This window comes from Pelodiscus sinensis, chromosome 3, assembly GCF_049634645.1.
Source record: "Pelodiscus sinensis isolate JC-2024 chromosome 3, ASM4963464v1, whole genome shotgun sequence".
NCBI classification, from domain to species: domain Eukaryota; kingdom Metazoa; phylum Chordata; order Testudines; family Trionychidae; genus Pelodiscus; species Pelodiscus sinensis.
In genome coordinates this window covers 111,553,812-111,572,806 of record NC_134713.1, presented here as the reverse complement: position 1 = coordinate 111,572,806, position 18,995 = coordinate 111,553,812, and the positions used below count along the sequence as shown (strand labels likewise).

At 38.7% G+C, this 18,995-nt stretch overlaps 1 protein-coding gene across 16 annotated transcripts in view; it reads right to left on the bottom strand.

The window, feature by feature from the left end:
• The window catches only part of ARID1B (AT-rich interaction domain 1B), a 449,448-nt gene that overhangs the window by 198,214 nt on the left and 232,239 nt on the right, over positions 1–18,995 (bottom strand). For 12 of the 16 annotated variants that reach the window (XM_075924514.1, XM_075924505.1, XM_075924499.1 and 9 more), the window contains one exon: positions 2,002–2,043. The exons of the other annotated variants lie outside the window; for them this stretch is intronic. In XM_075924514.1, coding sequence (XP_075780629.1) covers positions 2,002–2,043 — 42 coding nt within the window. The remainder of the gene's footprint in view (positions 1–2,001; positions 2,044–18,995) is intronic. 16 annotated transcript variants of the gene reach the window in all.

Sequence of the window (18,995 nt, the reverse complement as noted above, 5' to 3'; positions counted from 1 at the left end):
GTGCATAGTAGGATGAATGGCTGATAATGGGGAAGGGGATGCAATCTAGGCTGACACCATCATCCAGACTCTGATTTTAAGGCTTTTCAACTAAGCCATCCACAATCTGCAAGTTAATCAAATCCACATAAATTGTTTTTCGTAACTTAAGATGTATTTGTATTTGCTATTCAGGATCACTGTTGGGAATCTTGAATCTGAAATTGTTTCACCTCACAAATTCTATTTATTTTCACTGACCATGGGCACACACAGAGGTTTGTTAGCATAGTGTTGCTTATTAACACTGGCCTATGGGACATTTATTTTGCATTCAGAAGAAAGGAAAGGAAAACACTTAGTTTTAAGGGGAAAGCAAAAAAATTATGTAGAAGTTGGAAGCAGGTGTAAAAAATGTTAAGTCAATTAGCTGAATGTTGGATTTACTAACCTTCAGTAGATCTGCCCCCCCCCCACTCCCCAGCATATATATAAAAATACCAAATGGCTATTCATCTCCCAATACAAAAATAGCCCACAGTATTCTCTCTCTAGGTATGGACATTCTATTAGTAAAGCTACTTTCTCAGGGAAGAAGAAAAAAAGCCTTTAAAGCTTACAAAATCTCATAGAAAGTCACTACTCGTATCTCTAGTAGGTGATACTGGAAGTGACACTTGTATGGACTGAAACTTATAAAATCCAAAAGATTATGAAAAATCATTAAAATTACTGATGTAAAAAGGAGCTTCAACCTGTCATATCTATGAAGTTGATTTTAAGACAAACGAACCTGTCAGTTAGGCCATAAAACAATAGCATAGCCTTTTCCACAGTGGGTTAGGCTGAGAGAGCTATTGCTACAATAATCTTCAGTAATACTTCTGTTTACCCAGCTAGTATGAAGGATTATGGAGATGAGTTCACAAGAGTTGACCCTCTAGGTTTATTAAATATTCAAGAGATATTCTGCATGCATGCTGGGTATTAAATATAAAATGGAAAATGCTGCTGACTACCATATGTTAAATACTTCAAATAATACTAGAGTAGCACTATTTCTTTTTAAATAATTTTGTCAGTTATCATAACAAAAAACATGCAACAAAGACATAACCAAAATCATATTATCATAAATATTTAGATGCTTTTTAAGTGTTAATTTTTAGGGTTGTTTTGTTGAGCTAATTTTATTTATGGTATTCCTTATAAACTTTCAGAAGTTATTTCATTTTCTCTTTATTATTTCACATTGCTAGTAATACCACTGCTAATTTTCTCACCTGCGGTGGTATAACAGCATGTGGGTTTTCAGCAGTACAGGACTCTTCATCGTCATGATTTACCCTAATGTTTCTACAATCTCTTCCCCCTCCCTTATCTATTCTCTCTTCTCAGCTAGCTGGCTATAGCCTACACACAATCTGCCTTGCCTAAAATCATCTGCTACTAGCATTCAATTCAGAACTGTGATCAACACCATAAGGTACATCGACCAGTAAGCGCTAGGCTGCACCCCGACCAGTTTGCAGAATAGCTCGGGAGTGTTCTCTGGAACACTATCCAGTATGCCAGGGATACACTTACAATTGAACACAGGATGAAACAGCTGCTGAATAAACTGCTTTCTGCATTGTGAATAAGGGCCATGAACAAATGAGTTAACCAACAGATTGCAAATCAGATAATGGCTACCAGTACTTAATTGTTAAGCCTTGTGAGCTACAAATTTGTGGAACATGAACAAATCTCGTGTTAAGTCAACTGCAATTTTACAAGTCACTAGAACACTAACCTTCTGCTTTTCCTCCTTGCTCCCTTAAATAAAATTCCCCTGAGCAAACAAAAGAAAATACCACCACCAAACAGCACCACATTCCATCTTCAGACTATGCGATAGTTGTTGAACTGGTGGATCTAAGTCATAGAACCTCAGGCAGGAAATTACCCTCTTCTGTGACATCGGATCCACCAGTCTAAATTGATGGGACCTATATAACAAAACTACATCAAACTACACACCTTCAGTCCAAATGCAGCATCCTCCGAGGCCAAGACTTCAACCTGAAATTATAAGGAGAAAAATCATTTCAAATTTAGCCACTATCAGAAACCTTCCCTGATCGCACCACCAGAATCCAGACCAAATAAATTTCCTGGAAGTGGGGGCACTTGTGTAACCTACCACATGGAAACTTAGATAGGGAACTGGCCATGCCAAACTCACAACCAACCACAGAAATCCTCAAAAGAGAAAGAGGGAGCTCCACAATCATTCTTTAAGACATACACACAAAGTAGATTACTGGTCTAAACCATGCCAGGTGGAAAGACCACAATTTTCCTGTGCCACAAACTTTACGGTAACACAGCTGGAATCTTATTTTTCCATGGAAGTTGAGTCAGAGGAAGAAGTTTCCTGTGAAAATTCAGAATCACCTGGCAGGGTAATTATCTGACACAGCAAATCAGAAAGATCTAAAACCCTGCCCCCCTTCATACCTCCCCACTGTGATTAATAAACTGAACAAACTGCATCTGTAAAGTAGACAGCATAAAGTCTCACTTACAGACCCTTGCCTTCTCTTGTGTGCAGCAGATTCTTGAGAAACTCTGGAATTGACAAAATAAGAGCTCTCCCAGCAAAGACTGTTTCTGCCCAATTGCAAGGTTTGGGAGCTCAAGGGATGCAGGATTGTTAACTGCCAAAAGTGAAATTACATATCAGTTGCCTTGCAGCTTACAAATCTACGAGTTGGTAACCTATTAATCTGGACTAAGAGAGCTGAGAGAATGGAAAAAACAGGCACAGTATCTAATTTTCCATCGAAAACGTCAGCTGCTTGTAAATATTTCACATTTCAGCACTTTTAATCTGAGAATCTCAAAAAGCTATTATAATTTCTAATTAACTAATCCCACAATACTCTTTTGAGGTTGGGAAGTGTCCTCATCCCATTTTACATAAAGAGAAAAAGAAGGCACAGGAAGGTTAAGTGATTTTCCCATGGTCATGCACTAAATTAGTAGCAAAGCCTGAACAGAATTTAGGATTCCTAGCCTGAGTCTGTGCCTGCATTAAACACTAGAAAACACGTTTTCACTTTGATTTACATTTTATTTTAAAATGATAATGCTGCATTATAACTTATACAACAAATATAACTAGAACTAATGCATGTAATCTACAGTTTAACTTAAGAAAAGGAAAGGAGGATTTCAAGCAAACCAGGAAAAAAATGAATGGCAAGTTTCAGCCTGGAGACAGTTTTAATGCCAGAATTATAAACCTCTGAAAAAGACATTTTATAATAGAAAGGCAGACAAACTAATGACACTATTTGTGTCATGATCTAACAACATATAGTCCCTATTAATTTACTACAAAAAGGAGGGGAGGCATTCGAATGGAACTTAGGATGGAGAAGAGAACATGTACCACATATGCCTGAATTGTAACCTGTCCTGATTAAGGAATGGCCCTGACAGGCTTCCAAATGGGAACCTGAGGGGTGGTGGAAGCAGACGGGGAACAGAATAAGAAAAATCCACATAAATAAAAACAATCTAGTAATGATAATTATGAGCTCTTAATACTCAAAGGGCTTTCTTTATAAATACTAAATAATCAATCCTGGTTAGATTGCTAAATATCCCTAGTACAGTTTTCAGAAACAGGCACACAGGGTTAATTGACTTGTCCAAGGCTACACAAGGAATAAGCATTAAATGAAGGATTGGGACAAAGCCCAATTGATGGCAACAACCGAGACACTCCGAGCAGTAAAAGCAAGTTTAAGATGATATACTGTACTCTTATTCTCTTTCACAAATGGAACTATTTCCTACAGAAGGCATACAAATACAATTTAAAAACTCAGAGTATAGCTATCACACTGGTTGGAGATTCTAATTACAAACGTTACTAGAATAGCCCTGATAATGTCACTTCTATTTTTCCAGCAAGGATCAAAGAGGCACTGTCAAGCTCTTAGATCTTGGACTTTTAAACCAGTTCTGTGATATAATGTTTTATTTCATCTTGAAGACAGTCCAAAAATATATCAATCTGAATTCTTTGTTAGTATTTCATTTTTAAAACTCACACTTTACTCTGTTCAGTTTATTTTTCACCTCTTTGTACAAAGATTTATTTAGAATTTATCAGAGATGAGGGATTGCAGACACTGTGGGATAAATTCTGCATAATATTCAGGCAAGATACAGAGCATGAGATTTTCCCATCCGTCTTTTCTGAAAAATCATTGCAGCCTGGCATGGGAGGAACCCCCCTCTAGTGGGAATGAGAGGGTACTTCAATCACCACACATATTGTTCAGGTAAAAAATTAGCAAATTTCTCTCTCTAAGAATCAAGCAAAGCTCTGTTTGCATCCTTCTAACAATACATCACCTGGTTTTCACTGAACAAAAAGTGAATAACTGGGTTCATTATTACCTCGAGGCAACCAGGCATCAGGCATCAATTAATAGTTCTTTGTGACAGTTAGCCATTTGTAATTTTAGCTGATTGTTCTGGTTATTTACAGAGTAACATGTTGCCTTCCTATTCTGAAAGAAAGGGAAAAGCTCACTATGAATAATTCAGTACCTTATTGAAGAAAAGCAGACTTGATTCTCAAATAACACTTTTGGTTTCATGTGTCTTTAATACTATCTCCCCTGCAGGTGTTCCACTGAATCTTTGTTGAATGCCCCCTCCACCTCAATTTGCCTGAGTTTTTCACTCCTCACAGTACAACAGAGTCAAAGGTAACTACAACACCTATATTATAAATAAATTATAACTGAAAACACACACACACACACACAACATATGTATACATGTACATACAAACTCCATCTGTTGTTCAATACTGCCTCCTCCAAATGATCTGAAGAGCTCTAAGTCTTTCCATATTTGATAGTGTGTATGTGAATTTTAATAAACTATATTCTATAGTCAGATCAGATTAATAACCCAGAGCACTATTACTTGTATGTTTCAGGTAGGGATGTAAAATGTTAACCAGTTACCCGGTAAGCATTAGCCTTATCGGTATGTTTGCCGGTAACCAATTAACTGGAGGACTGGGCCGGTGGGAGCAGCCCCTTGCTCACGCACCCGCGGCGTGATGGGGCTGGCCAGGTTGGAGCAAGGGCTAGTGGGCAGGACCACCGCTACAGAGCTCCTGCCTGGAGAAGCCCTGCCACAAGACCCCAGCCACTCTGCACCAGCCCTCATTTAACCAGTTAAACAATGAAAATTATATCATTTAACCCGGTTAACTTTTTAAATGGGTATTTACGTCCCTAGTTTCAGAGGGGTAGCCATGTCAGTCTGTTTCAGCAAAAATAACACGGACGCACTGATGTCACAGTAGCATTTCTGTATCCCTTCCTTTACTGTTTTCTTTTCACTTCAGCATCTCAGGCAGCGAGTTGTATCTCATGAAAGTTTATGCCTTAATCCCGAATAAAATGTTAGTCTTTAAAGTGCGACCGGACTCCTTTTGTTATTGCTTACATGGTGCTCTAAGCCATAATTGAAGAATACTGCAGTATTCCCTGTTTTTTGTTTGTTTTTTTAATTAAAGAAAGGCTATTCAGAAGCTCCTTAGGTCAGCCAGAGATGTCCCTGTTGAACAATATATGGCGCACTCACAAGTGGCAGAGAGAGTAGCTCTCCAGACTCTTCTACCTTAGGGAGTGAGACTTAAATATTTTTTGTTTTGCTTCTAAGTAAGAAATTCATACAGTACATTCCAAACACCAGAAACAGGATTGCATCACAAAGAACAAAAGACTTATTGTAAAAACTATGCAAAAAGTATTTAATTGTCAACTCCTGCTGAAAGCCCCAAGAGTTGTAACACAAAGCAAAATTATCAGGAGTATTCTGAATACCACCCAAACAGACAGGGTAACATTTAGATGCTGTAAGGAAATTATAATAATTTGGCCAAATCCCTGTCCTTGTTCAAAGTTTACACAACTCCTCTTGATTTCAGTGGGGCTTCATCTACACTGCAGGTTTTGCTGGCAGTGAATATGCAAACGAGGCACAGATTAGCATATAGCTGTACCACATTCGCATAAGTTACACACATTGTTTTTGCGCAAAGGGTTTTTGCGGGGAAAAAAAGTAGTGTGGAGCGGGTTTTTGTTTTTATTCCCCACAAAACCCCCGTTTTGCGCAAGATCCTTATGCCTCTTCCAGAAGAGTCATAAGGATCGTGCAGAAAATGGGAGTTTTGCACCAAAAAGCCACATCCACACTACTCTTTTTCCTGCAAAAACCCTTTGCGCAAAACAGTGTGCCTTAATTATGCAAATGAAGTGCAGCAATATGCTAATCTGTGTCTCATTTGCATACTCACTGCCAGCAAAACTGGCAGTGTAGACGTAGCCTGGTAGTACGTATGAGAAAATATTGGCTGAAAACTGAAGGGGGACCAAAGAATATAGCACACTGTTAAGAAAAACAACAACTTTACATCTGGATTGTTATCCAGACAAAGCAGTATGAAGATTGTGTAGCAAAATATTTTAGATAGAAAGACAAAAATAACCTATTCATACAAAAGAGATGGATTATAATACAATCAGTAGGTAGAAGGCTATGCCTACTTGCATAAAATGGAGCAGACTGCTGCCACTCTGGTTAAAATAAAGTCCTCCATGCTGGTGCTTGTAATTTTCATGGGCCACCCACTACAATTCTGTGGACTAAATTTGCCTGACAGGCTACACATTAGCCAGTCTTTCTTCCTATTGTCCTCTGTTGGACAACTGTTCTACGGAGCTTCTCTGTTACTTAGGTATTAATTTTTTCTACTTGCCTATCTATTAAAAAGGCTGGCTTCTTGGACTTTTAAACTATGCTCAAAACAAAACAAACAAATAATGTAAGAAACATTTTAATAATGACTTACTGTGATGCTTCTGTCTTCAGTCTTTGTTGAGAAGCTCAATCAGATTAGAAAGGAAATGCCTTCTCCTCTGGTTCCCTTCCATGATAACAGTATGAGAATGGGAAACAGGCATATCTATCCTGCATTAATGTCAGACTGCCTTCCCCTCTTCCAGGTCCATCTCATATTTGATGGAACCAAGCAAACTAGATGAGTCAGAGTAGTACAATTGTGTGTAGTTCTGGCCAATGAGAAGATGGTGGGTTTGCTGCTGCTGGAGAGGATATACTCTGGATTAATTATTTAGCACGGAAGGCCATGTTAAAGCAGGTGCTCCAAAGTAGCTACTATCATGTCGGTCTTCTCTAGAATGCCTCCCCCTCTCTACTGTACAGTAGCTCAGACTAGTTATTTATAATTTCCCCTTACTTGAGCTTCCCTTGAAACTGTACAACAATTATAGGATATGACTGTGAATACTCTCTGTGATCTGTGCTAACTTCTGATGAACTGTCACAGATCTACTGATGGTATATGATCTTAATGAACTAGGCCTGAGATACTGGAGGGACCATCATAAACCCCAGAAGGGCAGCTGAGATCACCTGTGATTTCCTTGCTCTCCACCCCAGAGCTTTTCTTTGATTACATTGATCAAGGCCTCTTTGGTTCAGGGAATGCCATCAGTGGAACTCCTATTCCCCCTTAAATATGTTGTCTCGCTGTAGCTGGACAAAATTTAAAAAACAACAAATGGTCCTGCAGCACCTTAGAGACTAACAAAATATGAGATTTCATGGGCACAACCCACTTCTTCAGATAAATGGAGCAAGGGCTCCAGAGGTACAAATAAAAAGAGCGAAGATGGGGAGCGAATGGGGGAAAAAAACCTTGTCAATTAAAGTGTCTGAGCTAAATGAAGCTAACAGAATGGGCTGTAAGTGCACAATTCTTAGCTTTAGATTTGGTGTTAACTATAATGGTGTTAACTGTAATGGCCCATCCAGTTCACGTCTTTGTTCAAACCTTGGTTAAATGTGTCAAATTTGCAAATGAAGACAAGTGTCACAGTTTCTTTCTCTGGCTGGTTTCTGCAATTGTTCTGTAAGAGGAGTCACTTTTAGATCCATTAATGAGTACTCAGCAAGTTAAAAAGGTCCCCAACACGTTTCTGTGTGTTACCATTTCGATTATCTAATTTGTGTCCATTAATCCTTTGTTGTAGAGGCTGTCCAGTTTGGCCAATAAACAGGGCACAGGGGCATTGCTGGCACTTGATGGCATATATCACATTTGTGGATGTGCAGCTGCATGAGCCTCTGATGTGGTGGCTTATGTGGTTAGGTCTTGTGATGATGTTGCTTATATAGATGTGTGGACAGAGTTGGCACTGGAGTTCATTGCAGGGGTGGGTTCCTGGGTAAGTAGGATTGAAGTGTGCTGCATGGTTGTTAGAGAGAATTTGTTTCAGGTTAGGGGGCTGTTGGTAGGTGAGGACTGGCCTGTTTCCCAAGGCCTGTGAGAGTGAGGGATCATTTTCCAGGAAAGGTTGTAGATCTGTTAATAATGCGGTGGAGGGGTTTAAGTTGGGGGCTGTAGGTGCTGACCAGTGATGTTCTGTTGCTTGTTTGGCCTGTCTTGAAGAAACTGATGCCTGGGTACTCGTCTGGTTCTGTCAGACTTTTCTAGGTGGGTATTTAAGTTTTAAGAGTGCCTGATAGAGATCCTGTAGCTGTGTGTCTCTGTCTGTGGGATTGGAGCAAATCGGGTTGTATTTTAGGGCCTAGCTGTAAACAATTGATTGGGAAATGTGTCTTGGATGGAAGTTAGAGGCATGTGAGTAAGTATAATTGTTGGTAGGTTTCCGGTATAAGGTGGTGGAAATGTGGCCATCATTTAATCGAACTGTAGTATCAAGGAAGTGGATCTCTTATGTGGACTGTTCCAGGCTAAGACTAATGGTGGGTTGGAATTTGTAGCTGGATAGAAAGCATGGTGTATGAGCTTTCTGTCCAGGTCAGTAATTCTAATTTTGGACTTCATATTTTCTGAGACCTTACTTCTGCTTATTTCTTTGTTATACCAATGCCATCCCATGTTCCCGGAAGGCCCCGGGGTTCAACAACAATTAAAATCAATGTACTAATTTGTGAAATATGACAGATATCTAACAACAGATACCCCAAAATACAAAACTAAGTGATAAAATTTACTTCTTTTAAATTAATATAGTAGCTGTGTGTTCTTTTTATGTTAAATAGGATTGGAAATATTTTCAAGAAACCATATAAACCCTTGCTTGTATCCCACACTTGCTTATTAATTCTCCTCATTCTCCTTATTAGCATGTACAGACAACACAGCAGCTCAAGGACGCAGCTTGCTGAAACAGCTCTGTACTTGGTTAGCCAGAATTACAGAAAAAAAACATGATGATGTATCATATTGTTAAATACTATTTAGCAGAATAGACCTGCCCAGTTCATATTTTAAAACAACTTAAAATATCACAACAACTTTGGGAATCTAATTGACAGGAAAGAATGCGCTCAGAGCTTTAATGGTGTTCATAATACATGTTCTTGGACATGATTGTGACTAACCCACTGTTTTAGTTTCCCATTGCAAACATTCTGAAAATGCTAGGAACAAGGCCAATCCCTAAGAAGCAAAAAGAGATTAGACTATTGGCTAAGTAAAAGTGGTAACCATCAACCTGGTGGGATGCCATAGCTATTGCAGAATAACATAAGGAAAGGATAGAAAGTTTTATGTTACAAAGCAATGTAACAGTTCCCCCACCCTGGAAAGAAAAGACAGACAGATCTATTTAGACCACTTATCAAGGTATAGCTACCAGGAACGCTGGCTAAACTGACATTTGGGATTGCTGCTCGTTTCTGCCTAAGGTCAATAGCTCCAGTGCATTTTACCAGAAGATGAAATACAAGAAACATTTTATATAAACATGTTATTCTGTTACTGTAACACATGCACTATGTTTAAATGCTACTTAACTGCTTCCTGACTGGCTCTGTAGGGAGCCAGTCCTGTATACACTATACATATATAGAGAGAGATTTGTGGATTCTGATAAGTTTTACACTTTGTTTCTCTCCATTTGGGGGGACAGAACCTCTCTGCTGGTGTAAATTGGTGTAATTCCACTGAAATCTGGCCTTTGGTATTTATGTATTTGGTGGAATAGAGATCAAAATGACTGGTGTACTGTGCATTAGTGTCAGAACCCAGAAGTGGCTATTTTATTTTCCTTACAAACATCCCTTATTAGGAGAATGGAGAGCAGTATAAATACACTGTTAAAGCCTTTCATACTCAGACATTCTGACACATTCTGGGTTCTCTTGAAGAGCTCCTGTTCGACCCTGCCACACATACGGTGGCAATTACCTGTTGAAAAGCCTTTACTTACTCTAGGTAGTGCACATATTTTTTTTGGTCCATTTTATTCTCATTACTCCTCTTACTTGTCGGATGAGATATTTTTCTCTTAATTCAGCGCTCCTGCACCTGTGTAACCTAACAGCGGGTCTAGTGAACTCTTCACATTTGGAATCTAGGACCCATCAACCACATTTACAATACAAATAACCCCACGCTTAAATGCATATTTTTACAAGCTTGGCAGACTCATTTACTTGTGCCCACTGCAAAGGGTGGAATAAAGGACTTTAATTGCTAAATATTATCCTCCCTCCCCAGTTTCCCACCCCACCTTACTTTTAATTATTCTACAGGTAACTCTCAGGAATGCACGAAGCATGAAAATCCTAGATAAAACTGTACTTTTCAAACAACGTAACCTAAATGTAAACAAAGTCAGACAATTTGCAGAAAAAATGAAAGGTAAATGACCAAGGACAAACCTGCATAGAAACACGAGGATTAAATTTCAGCTATATGCCACCCTGTCAGCAACTTTTTATTCCATTTTGTTTAATTGAGCCAACATACAACCAACATCAAAGCTGCTGAGTTATTTTGTGCTGAAGATATTGTAGGCATATTAGGTAGAGGTGGCAAACACAGAAAGGATCTGTCAAAGGTAACAGATGTATCAAGGGCATGAAGCACCGTGAAGAAGGCGTTAATTACTTATGCTGAGAAAGAAAAGGTGTTTCAAAAGCAGAAACTGTTTTCAAAAGATTCAACAAATCCCTATTGTGCTGGGGAGAAAAAGCTTCCTGCTTCTCAGACAACACTTAGTTAAAATCTCATTATTTTGACTACCAGGGATTTAAAAAAAAAAAAAACCCACCACAAAACCTTTGGAGGAAGTTGGAATACACACACATATACTTTCCCCTTCTCTTCCTTCTGAGAATATCTTTTATGAAATCTGCTTCACATACATAGTTTTAATTTCAGAACATTCATCAAAAGGTATCTCTCAACCTCTTCAAATTATAAATAATGCATTTTATTTCTACTTTTGTGAACAGACGTGTAACCACATCAAATATCGGTTACACTACTATTCGATAGTCCCCGGGGGGAAAAAACAGCTCCCCTTGCAGACCTGCTCCTGCCTGCTGATCTGTCTGTGAGGGAGTCCAAGCTCCCTGCAGACAGAGGCTGCTGTGCAGCAGCATTTCCCCTCCCTCCGCTCTACTGTCTCTGGTAGCAGTACAGCAGTAACAGCTGTGGAGGTGGGAGAGCATGTGGCTCCCCCCTCGCATCGGCTTCTGGCTGCCCCTCCCCTCACTGACTCTGTGGGAGTTTAGACGTACAAGAGCTAGCTCTGCGTCAGCTAGGTCCCAAAAATATAAACATAGATGCAACTGCACAGGTGGTACCTCAGGCTATCTGCCCAAGTATAATCCACACCTGGAATTATACCTCTTAACTACTGCATAGGAGAGTGATGCTCTCTATAATACAACAAAACTTGAAAGGATAAATTGTAGACTGCATCTTCGCTAAACAAAATTATTTTCCTTTGTTAATGGTAGGGCGGTTTCTTTTTTCAGGTACAAAGACTGTTCAATATTCAGACTGGATTACCTGCCCTAAAAATCAGTCAGATACCACAGCAGGCAGGTTTTGGACTCTTCTGGTACCAGGATTTAAAGGTTTCTTGGGAGGGAAAAGTGCACTGCTCTCTGTCATAACACTTCCATAGTCTTCTAGCTCACAATACCAAGACAATCATGGATCTGAAGGAGAAAATACCTCTGTAGCCCAATCAACTTTAATGCTGAGTGACTGTCTCCATAACCACCATGCAAGCCACTGCGCCACTCTACATATTTAATACTGGTAGTCATTTTAAATTCTAAACAGACCTCATAATGTTGAAAGTCTAGATAAACAAATAAAGGAATAAGGAATAATTTGTGCCTTCATTCCACTCAACAGTCCTTAATTGGAGTACTACAATACAAAATTGGCCTCCAAAACTGTATATTCTCTGATTCACCACACAAAATCTGAATTTGCATATGCTAAACAGATAGTTAAATACTCAAATGCCTGAATTCCTTACACAAATATGGAAGGAATATGCGGTTCAGCAGGCCACACTTGAAAAGCTTGAACAGTACATCCTCAAAAACAGGAAAATACAGAGCCAAATTTTGCTATCAATTATCTCAGTGGAGCTATTTCTCCATTTTTTCTCCATTTCTCTATTTTTTAAACCAGCATGGCATAGTGCAGAATCTTGTCTACAGACTTCAGTAACATACTAAAATATGAAGGTATCTGGAGTCCACAAAGCAAACAATCACTACAAAATGTGGCATTTTTAATATTTAGATACAATAATACAATATGTAAATTCTCTTCATTATAAAATTACAATTTTTCTTCACAAACAGGAAAAGAATAATACTCATGGAGATAGGGGAAAAAAAGAAAGGATGAGTAACTTCTATAATTCCATCGCCTTACAATTTTTTTCTCTTCATTGTGTTTTATCACTATCTTTTCCCCAATATACTAGGGTGCTTATAGATAAATAATGGGCACACATTAGCATTTTTCTAAGGCTATTTCTTTTCATCTATTATTTTATTATTACAGATCAGGGTAAATCAACAAAACACAAAAAGAAACATCAATCATTTGCTGCCTCATGTATTTTTTTTTTAAGTTACATTACTTCATGCCTCTTCAAGAACTCCAGCAAGTAGACATGGTAATATACAGCCCCAAAATTCACATTAAAGCATGAAAACCTTACACAACCTCAAACTAAAACTCTGGTGAGTATTTCATTAAAGAGTTGTTCATCCTCTAATGTCCATGTATGTGTAAAAGCACATGCAAACGCACACACACACACTTCGCATAGACAAAAAAGGATGTGAGGTAAGACTCTTTCCATAACATTTCTTTAGGGACCAAAAACCCAGAATTAGCCCTGTCTTCTACAAGGTGCACCAATTATACACAGTGGGCTGGGAACACTGGAGGCAGCTTACACCATGAAGCTCATTTTACACTGAATGCAAGGAAGACTCGGAACAGCAATCTCAAAGGTGAAAAGGCTAGAAGCTTTAATCTTTAAACTTCCCAGCCCCGGCAGATTCTTTTAACATTTTGTGTTTTGTGGAGTCCATTTCATTTCTGTACACGTTTTCACAAAAGGTGTTTCTTTCAAATGAAGAATGTATGGTTAAACCTAAAAGGAAGTCAGTCATTGACAGTTTTTGCCGTAGTTCATTTGTTATGTCTTGCTAAGAGTTTACAAACAGCTGTCCCAATGCATCTCCACTGGATGCAATTTTAGTCTAGACAGGGGAAATCCAAGCTACTGCTGCCCAAGCAACATAAACACAGGAAGATTTAAAATCAATCATTTCATTAATAGAAACACATCTAATAATATAAGGGGAGGCTGTTTTGGAAGGAAGCCTACTTCAGAGACTGAAACAGTATAATTGCCTGGTATTGTTCTTGTGCTAGGCACGGCTATGGAACGATAGTCTCACAAACCAGATTTTGGTGCTGTGGTGGATTACAATAAAATGAGCCTTGTTTCTCTAATATAAATGGCTTTCAAGATCAGTGACAACTTTGCATTAAATAGTAAACAGAGTAAAATGTCTTATGCAGCATTGGAATTCATCTCTGCTTTGATACATTCGGGCCAGTGCCTACACAAATATATTTCTAGCATATCCATTATTTCCATTTCCCTTAAAATTGTTTTATCACAACTACTATTAACATCTTCCATACTCATGCCTGAGCTCCTGAGTCCTACCCTGCTGTCTGTTCCCCAAATATATACATGTCTGTGGAAGATGGTCATATGCCAATCAATTCCATGACTTCTGGGATTTTAAACAGTAGGTTTCTTTTCATTTATTGGGGGGAAGGTTGTTATTTTTGTTGTTTTTATATATTATTTATTTTATTTATTTGTACTCTGTGAACACTTGTGCCTTCTTCAATAAGCACAGTGTACAACAATAATCTTAGACCAACTGTTGCCAGTGGGTGTCAGTGTAACAGTAAAATGATATGATGGAGAAAAGGGAGGAGAAAAGATTTTAAAAATCCACAGATAGGAGTGTCTGATTTTTTTAGATTCCATATATACATGTAAATTTCAACAACTCTCTATTCCATTGTCAACATACTCTGAAAAGTTGTTGAAGCATCTTTTGACCTAGCACACATATTTGTGTTACTATGTCTAAAGGATTTGTTTTTAAATTTCATTTTCCAGTTTAAATATACTGATATATACACACATACACATATAGATATCTGCCATGTATATTATTAAGTTTCCTCTATAAAGGCATTTCCAAAAGGAGAGAAGGTGAGTTTGTCTCTTTAATTCAAATTTCATAGTGAGGAGCCAAGAGGCTCTGCAGACCCCAACTTATTAACCTGTGCCAATTTAACTAGTATTACTCAAGAGGTTCAGAAATCTAAAAATAGGGGCTAATCTTTGTAGAGTGACAGTAGCTAATCAGTAGCTGCCCTGTCACAACATTTGTTCCTCCTACTCTTTACACTCTAAGCAAAACACATTTTATATATAAGAATGGATGCGATGTAATTTGTTTTGTGCTCATCTCTTCTTGAAAAGAAAACAAAAAGATGTACTTTTAGGTTGCTTTCAGCTTAAAATAAAACTTCTGGGCTTCCTTAGCAGTAAGCAATGGCGTTCTGCAAACAAGAAATACGTGTATATCTATCAAATCCTGCTGTCAACGTGATAAAATCCTTTGTTTTTACTTACAATAAAAATAAACAAGCATAAAAACATCTACCCTAGTTTCAATTCTGTGTAATTAAATGCATAAGAGATATGTGTTTGAAGTTTTACACATGTAACTTTGGTCTTTCCAGATTTTATTAGAACATAAAAAAAGACAAGATTAACAATCTCATAGACATTCACTGCTTCTCCCCAAGCATGTAACAAATTTGTATATGTGGACACATTTCTTGCCCTATTGCTTCTCAACTTCCAGTCCTCTGTAATAAGCTGGCATCGGTCCATATGATAACGAAATACTACATGGCTATATACTCAGATCTGTTATTAATGGAAATAAAATTCCAGCTAGGTGCCATGAAAAAGTACCCCAATCCAGAGCATAGCTGAATACTAGGTGAAGAGCAGTTCTAGCTGTAGTGGCAATGAACTGAACTGTGCAATACAAGCGAAAAGCACCATCTACATAGTTTATAACTTAACTGTATCTAAGTGCTGGACTGTATGTTAAAAACACCTTATTGTGCCTAGGGTGCACAGTAAAGGTGGAATATCCTTCTGTATTTAAATAGTTTGGGGCAGAGGTGCAGGACATATTAAAATAACATAAAATAATCCTATTGTTGAGAGAGATATAAACAGCAGTTGCTAAAAAAAAGGGGGGGTGGAGGGGAAGCTTTGCAGCCTTAGCCAGTACTCTAAACACAAAAAAATGCCCTGCGTCGGTTTTCCCGCCAGTCAAGGTTGATGAGCCTGCATTTGGCTCTGACTAGCAGCTATTAAACAAATGGAACCAAAGTGCCTAAGCAGTAACTGCCATCCTGCGCTCTGCTCCCACAGCTGCTCGGGAGCCTAGAAAAGAGCCAATGGCAGGAAGTTTGCCCATCCCCCCCATAGCAGATCAACCAGACCTGTTTTTGTCTGCTTCAGCAGTAGCGCTCCAACCCTCTGAGCTTCCTCCCTCAGCCACCACCCCCCTCAGCCTTATTTTCCATCCCTTTCCAACCATCATCCACTCATTTTAATTACGCAGAACGAGTTGCAACTCATCCAGCCTGGAAGTTATATTAAAAAGGGGGGGGGGGGGCAGACAGAGAGATGGCAGGCAAGGAAAAAAAGCAGTGGAGGGCGGAGTTGTGCCAGCAGAAGGCCTGATCAACAACAAACCTTGCCTTGCGCTATGTTTTAATGCCACATTTTACTTTAGGTGTCTCCTGCTCCAACTGAAACTTTTCTCTTCGACCTGTGCTTCCCCCTTTCTGTTTCCAAGCATGGGCAGAAAATGAAACAACTTTAACACTTGCACTCACAATGCAGCATAAGGGGGGAATCAAACTCCTCAAACTCCTGCTCCCTGGTGCCCAATGCCAGGACGGCACATGGCTGAGCTGTCTGGGGTGGGCTAGTCTCCCAAAGTGAAGTTTTCATGTTTGGTTGGCTGCCCGTTTGGCAGGGGTGATGAACCCCCTCTAATCCAATAAGCAACAATAATAATTAAGAAAGAAAAGTGAAAAGGGGGGGGGGGGGAGTGGTAGGCCTTGAAGAAAGGAGAAATGGCCTGCCATTTGCATTGGCCCCATCCTCTGAGGGGAGGGTGTTTGCCCTCAGCACGCAATCCTTCGCAGCATTTATATGGATTTACAAAGGCACATCTGTGCGTGTTGTAGGGCCAGCCTGACGTGTTTTCTGCTAGCAGCAGCTGCGGTTTCTGAGGAAACAAGGCTGATTTTCTAGTCAGGCTGGAAGATTTTTTTTCCAAGAGCCTACGTGCGGGGGAGGGGGAGAAGCAAAGGGGGGGGGGGGGAGAAAGAGCAGCAATAAAAGCCTCCAGAGCTCAGAAGGGGGAGGGGAGGAATAGAAGAAGAGCCTGCTGGGAATTTTCTTGTGCTTTCTTTCTCAACATATCTTTTCTGTGTTGCAATCTCTACTTTTATGGGGTTTTTTTAATTAACCTTTGTAGTTCTGTTGCTGATGCATTTTGTATGTGTGACTGCTGCAGTTGGGGTTCATAACTGCAAGGAGGTGTCTCACATCACGTGCCAGAAAACCCTTTCAATCCTGCCAAGTTACAAAAAAAAAAGAAAAAAAGAGCAGCACTGAACTGTCTAGTGGACTCACTTTTTTGCTCCTTTAAATGGATTTTTGCATTTTTCCTGTAAAATTTCCCCAATGTTTCTCAATCACTTTTGTGACTGGGTCAATCACTTGAAAGATGAATGGTTAATTTAATACATTCCGATTATTTCAATACATGAGCCGGCTTGGTACATGAAACCATTTTGCAAGGGACGAGCTCCTTTGGGGAGGTGGCTGTTCCCTTTCATTGCCTGACATTTCCAGAGTTCTTTCTCAAAACCAGTCCCTGGCAACCAATAAAAATAGATAAATTCTCATGTTGATGAATGATTAACTCTGAAGCTGACATACAGGACAGCATGGAAAGAGGAGAAGGGGGAGGAAAGAGAGTGCACAAGCAAGAAAGACATACACAGATCCACATGCACAGAGAGAAAAGGGGCCCTCACAGGGAGGCTCCACTTCAACAACAGTTTTAATTTCTGAATCATGTTTTTTCTTTTTGAGAGGGGTTAGGAGAGATTGGGCTGAATTAATATTTAATTCTTCAAGTTCAGCATTGGCTACATATACTCTTTAGAGCACCATAAAATGTAATTCAATGTTACAGGCTCTGGAACAAAATATTACTTCCCTAAAGAGAACATTTTAGGCATCATCAGAATATTTTGTGTAAAAATTAGTTTAGAGATTTCAAAACAAAAACAAAATCCCCTTGATGGGGAAGGAGGGTATTTTCCTGGCAAGAGGGAAAGAAGGAGAAATGAAAAGAGTGGAACAGGGTAAACTGTTTGCCCGTAGCATTATATTAGAATAAATAAAACACTGAAACTAAACATTATTTATTAGTTAATTTTAAGGGGTACATGAGTGGGTGTTTGGGGGTGGATGGGAGACAGGGTAACATTTTTGCTCTTTGTACCTCAGTTTTACACTGAAAATGTCAAAACTTTAATATTTCAGAAGTAGTTTTTAAAAGATTGAAACATTCTTCTGTGCTTATTTTACAAGATAAATTAATATGTCTGATGTTTATGATTAAAAACACAGAGAACAAGCAACAAACAACATTGAAATAAAAAAATCAATAATAAACATTTTCAACTTTGATGGCCTAAAGTTAAGCACCTATTTCATATTTAGGCACTTAGAATGTGTCCCGATTTCTTGAGATGTTGAACACTCACATACCCAATTAACTTCAATCCTTAGAGAATCAAACCATTTATGTGGGTTCCTAAATATAGATCTTGATGTCTAACTTTAATCAGCTGGATTTGAAAATTTTAGCCAATATGTTTAAAATGAAGGGGGTGAGGACCATGATATTAGTTTAGGCTCCATCCAAATAACGAATAATTACTGATTAAATATGAAAAGGGTATAAAAGGAACAGAACATATTTATTGGCTGAAGAAATCTATTGCCATTGCAGCTAACTGACAGAAAACAATGCAGAATGCTATATATTTGACATCTGCTATTCATGCTGGCACCACTTATTGCACAGGCAGTATTTAGCATTAAAAAAAAAACCTGCACGTTGTCAGGCTTGACCCATCACATTTTTCTGTATTAATCAGACTACATTGGTTTCCAGTAGAAAGACTACATTTAAGAAAAGAATTGCCTCTCATTAAAAGGAAAAAGATACAGAGTCGGCGAGGACTCTACATAAGAATCATATACATACACCACACTCACAAAATTTCACATACAAGCATTATTTCTAATTTTACAAGCAATGAAGTACTATTTTCTCCATCATTTAAATTTATTCATTTATAAGACTCATGCTTCATGTGGTACTCTCTAAATCAGTGGTCT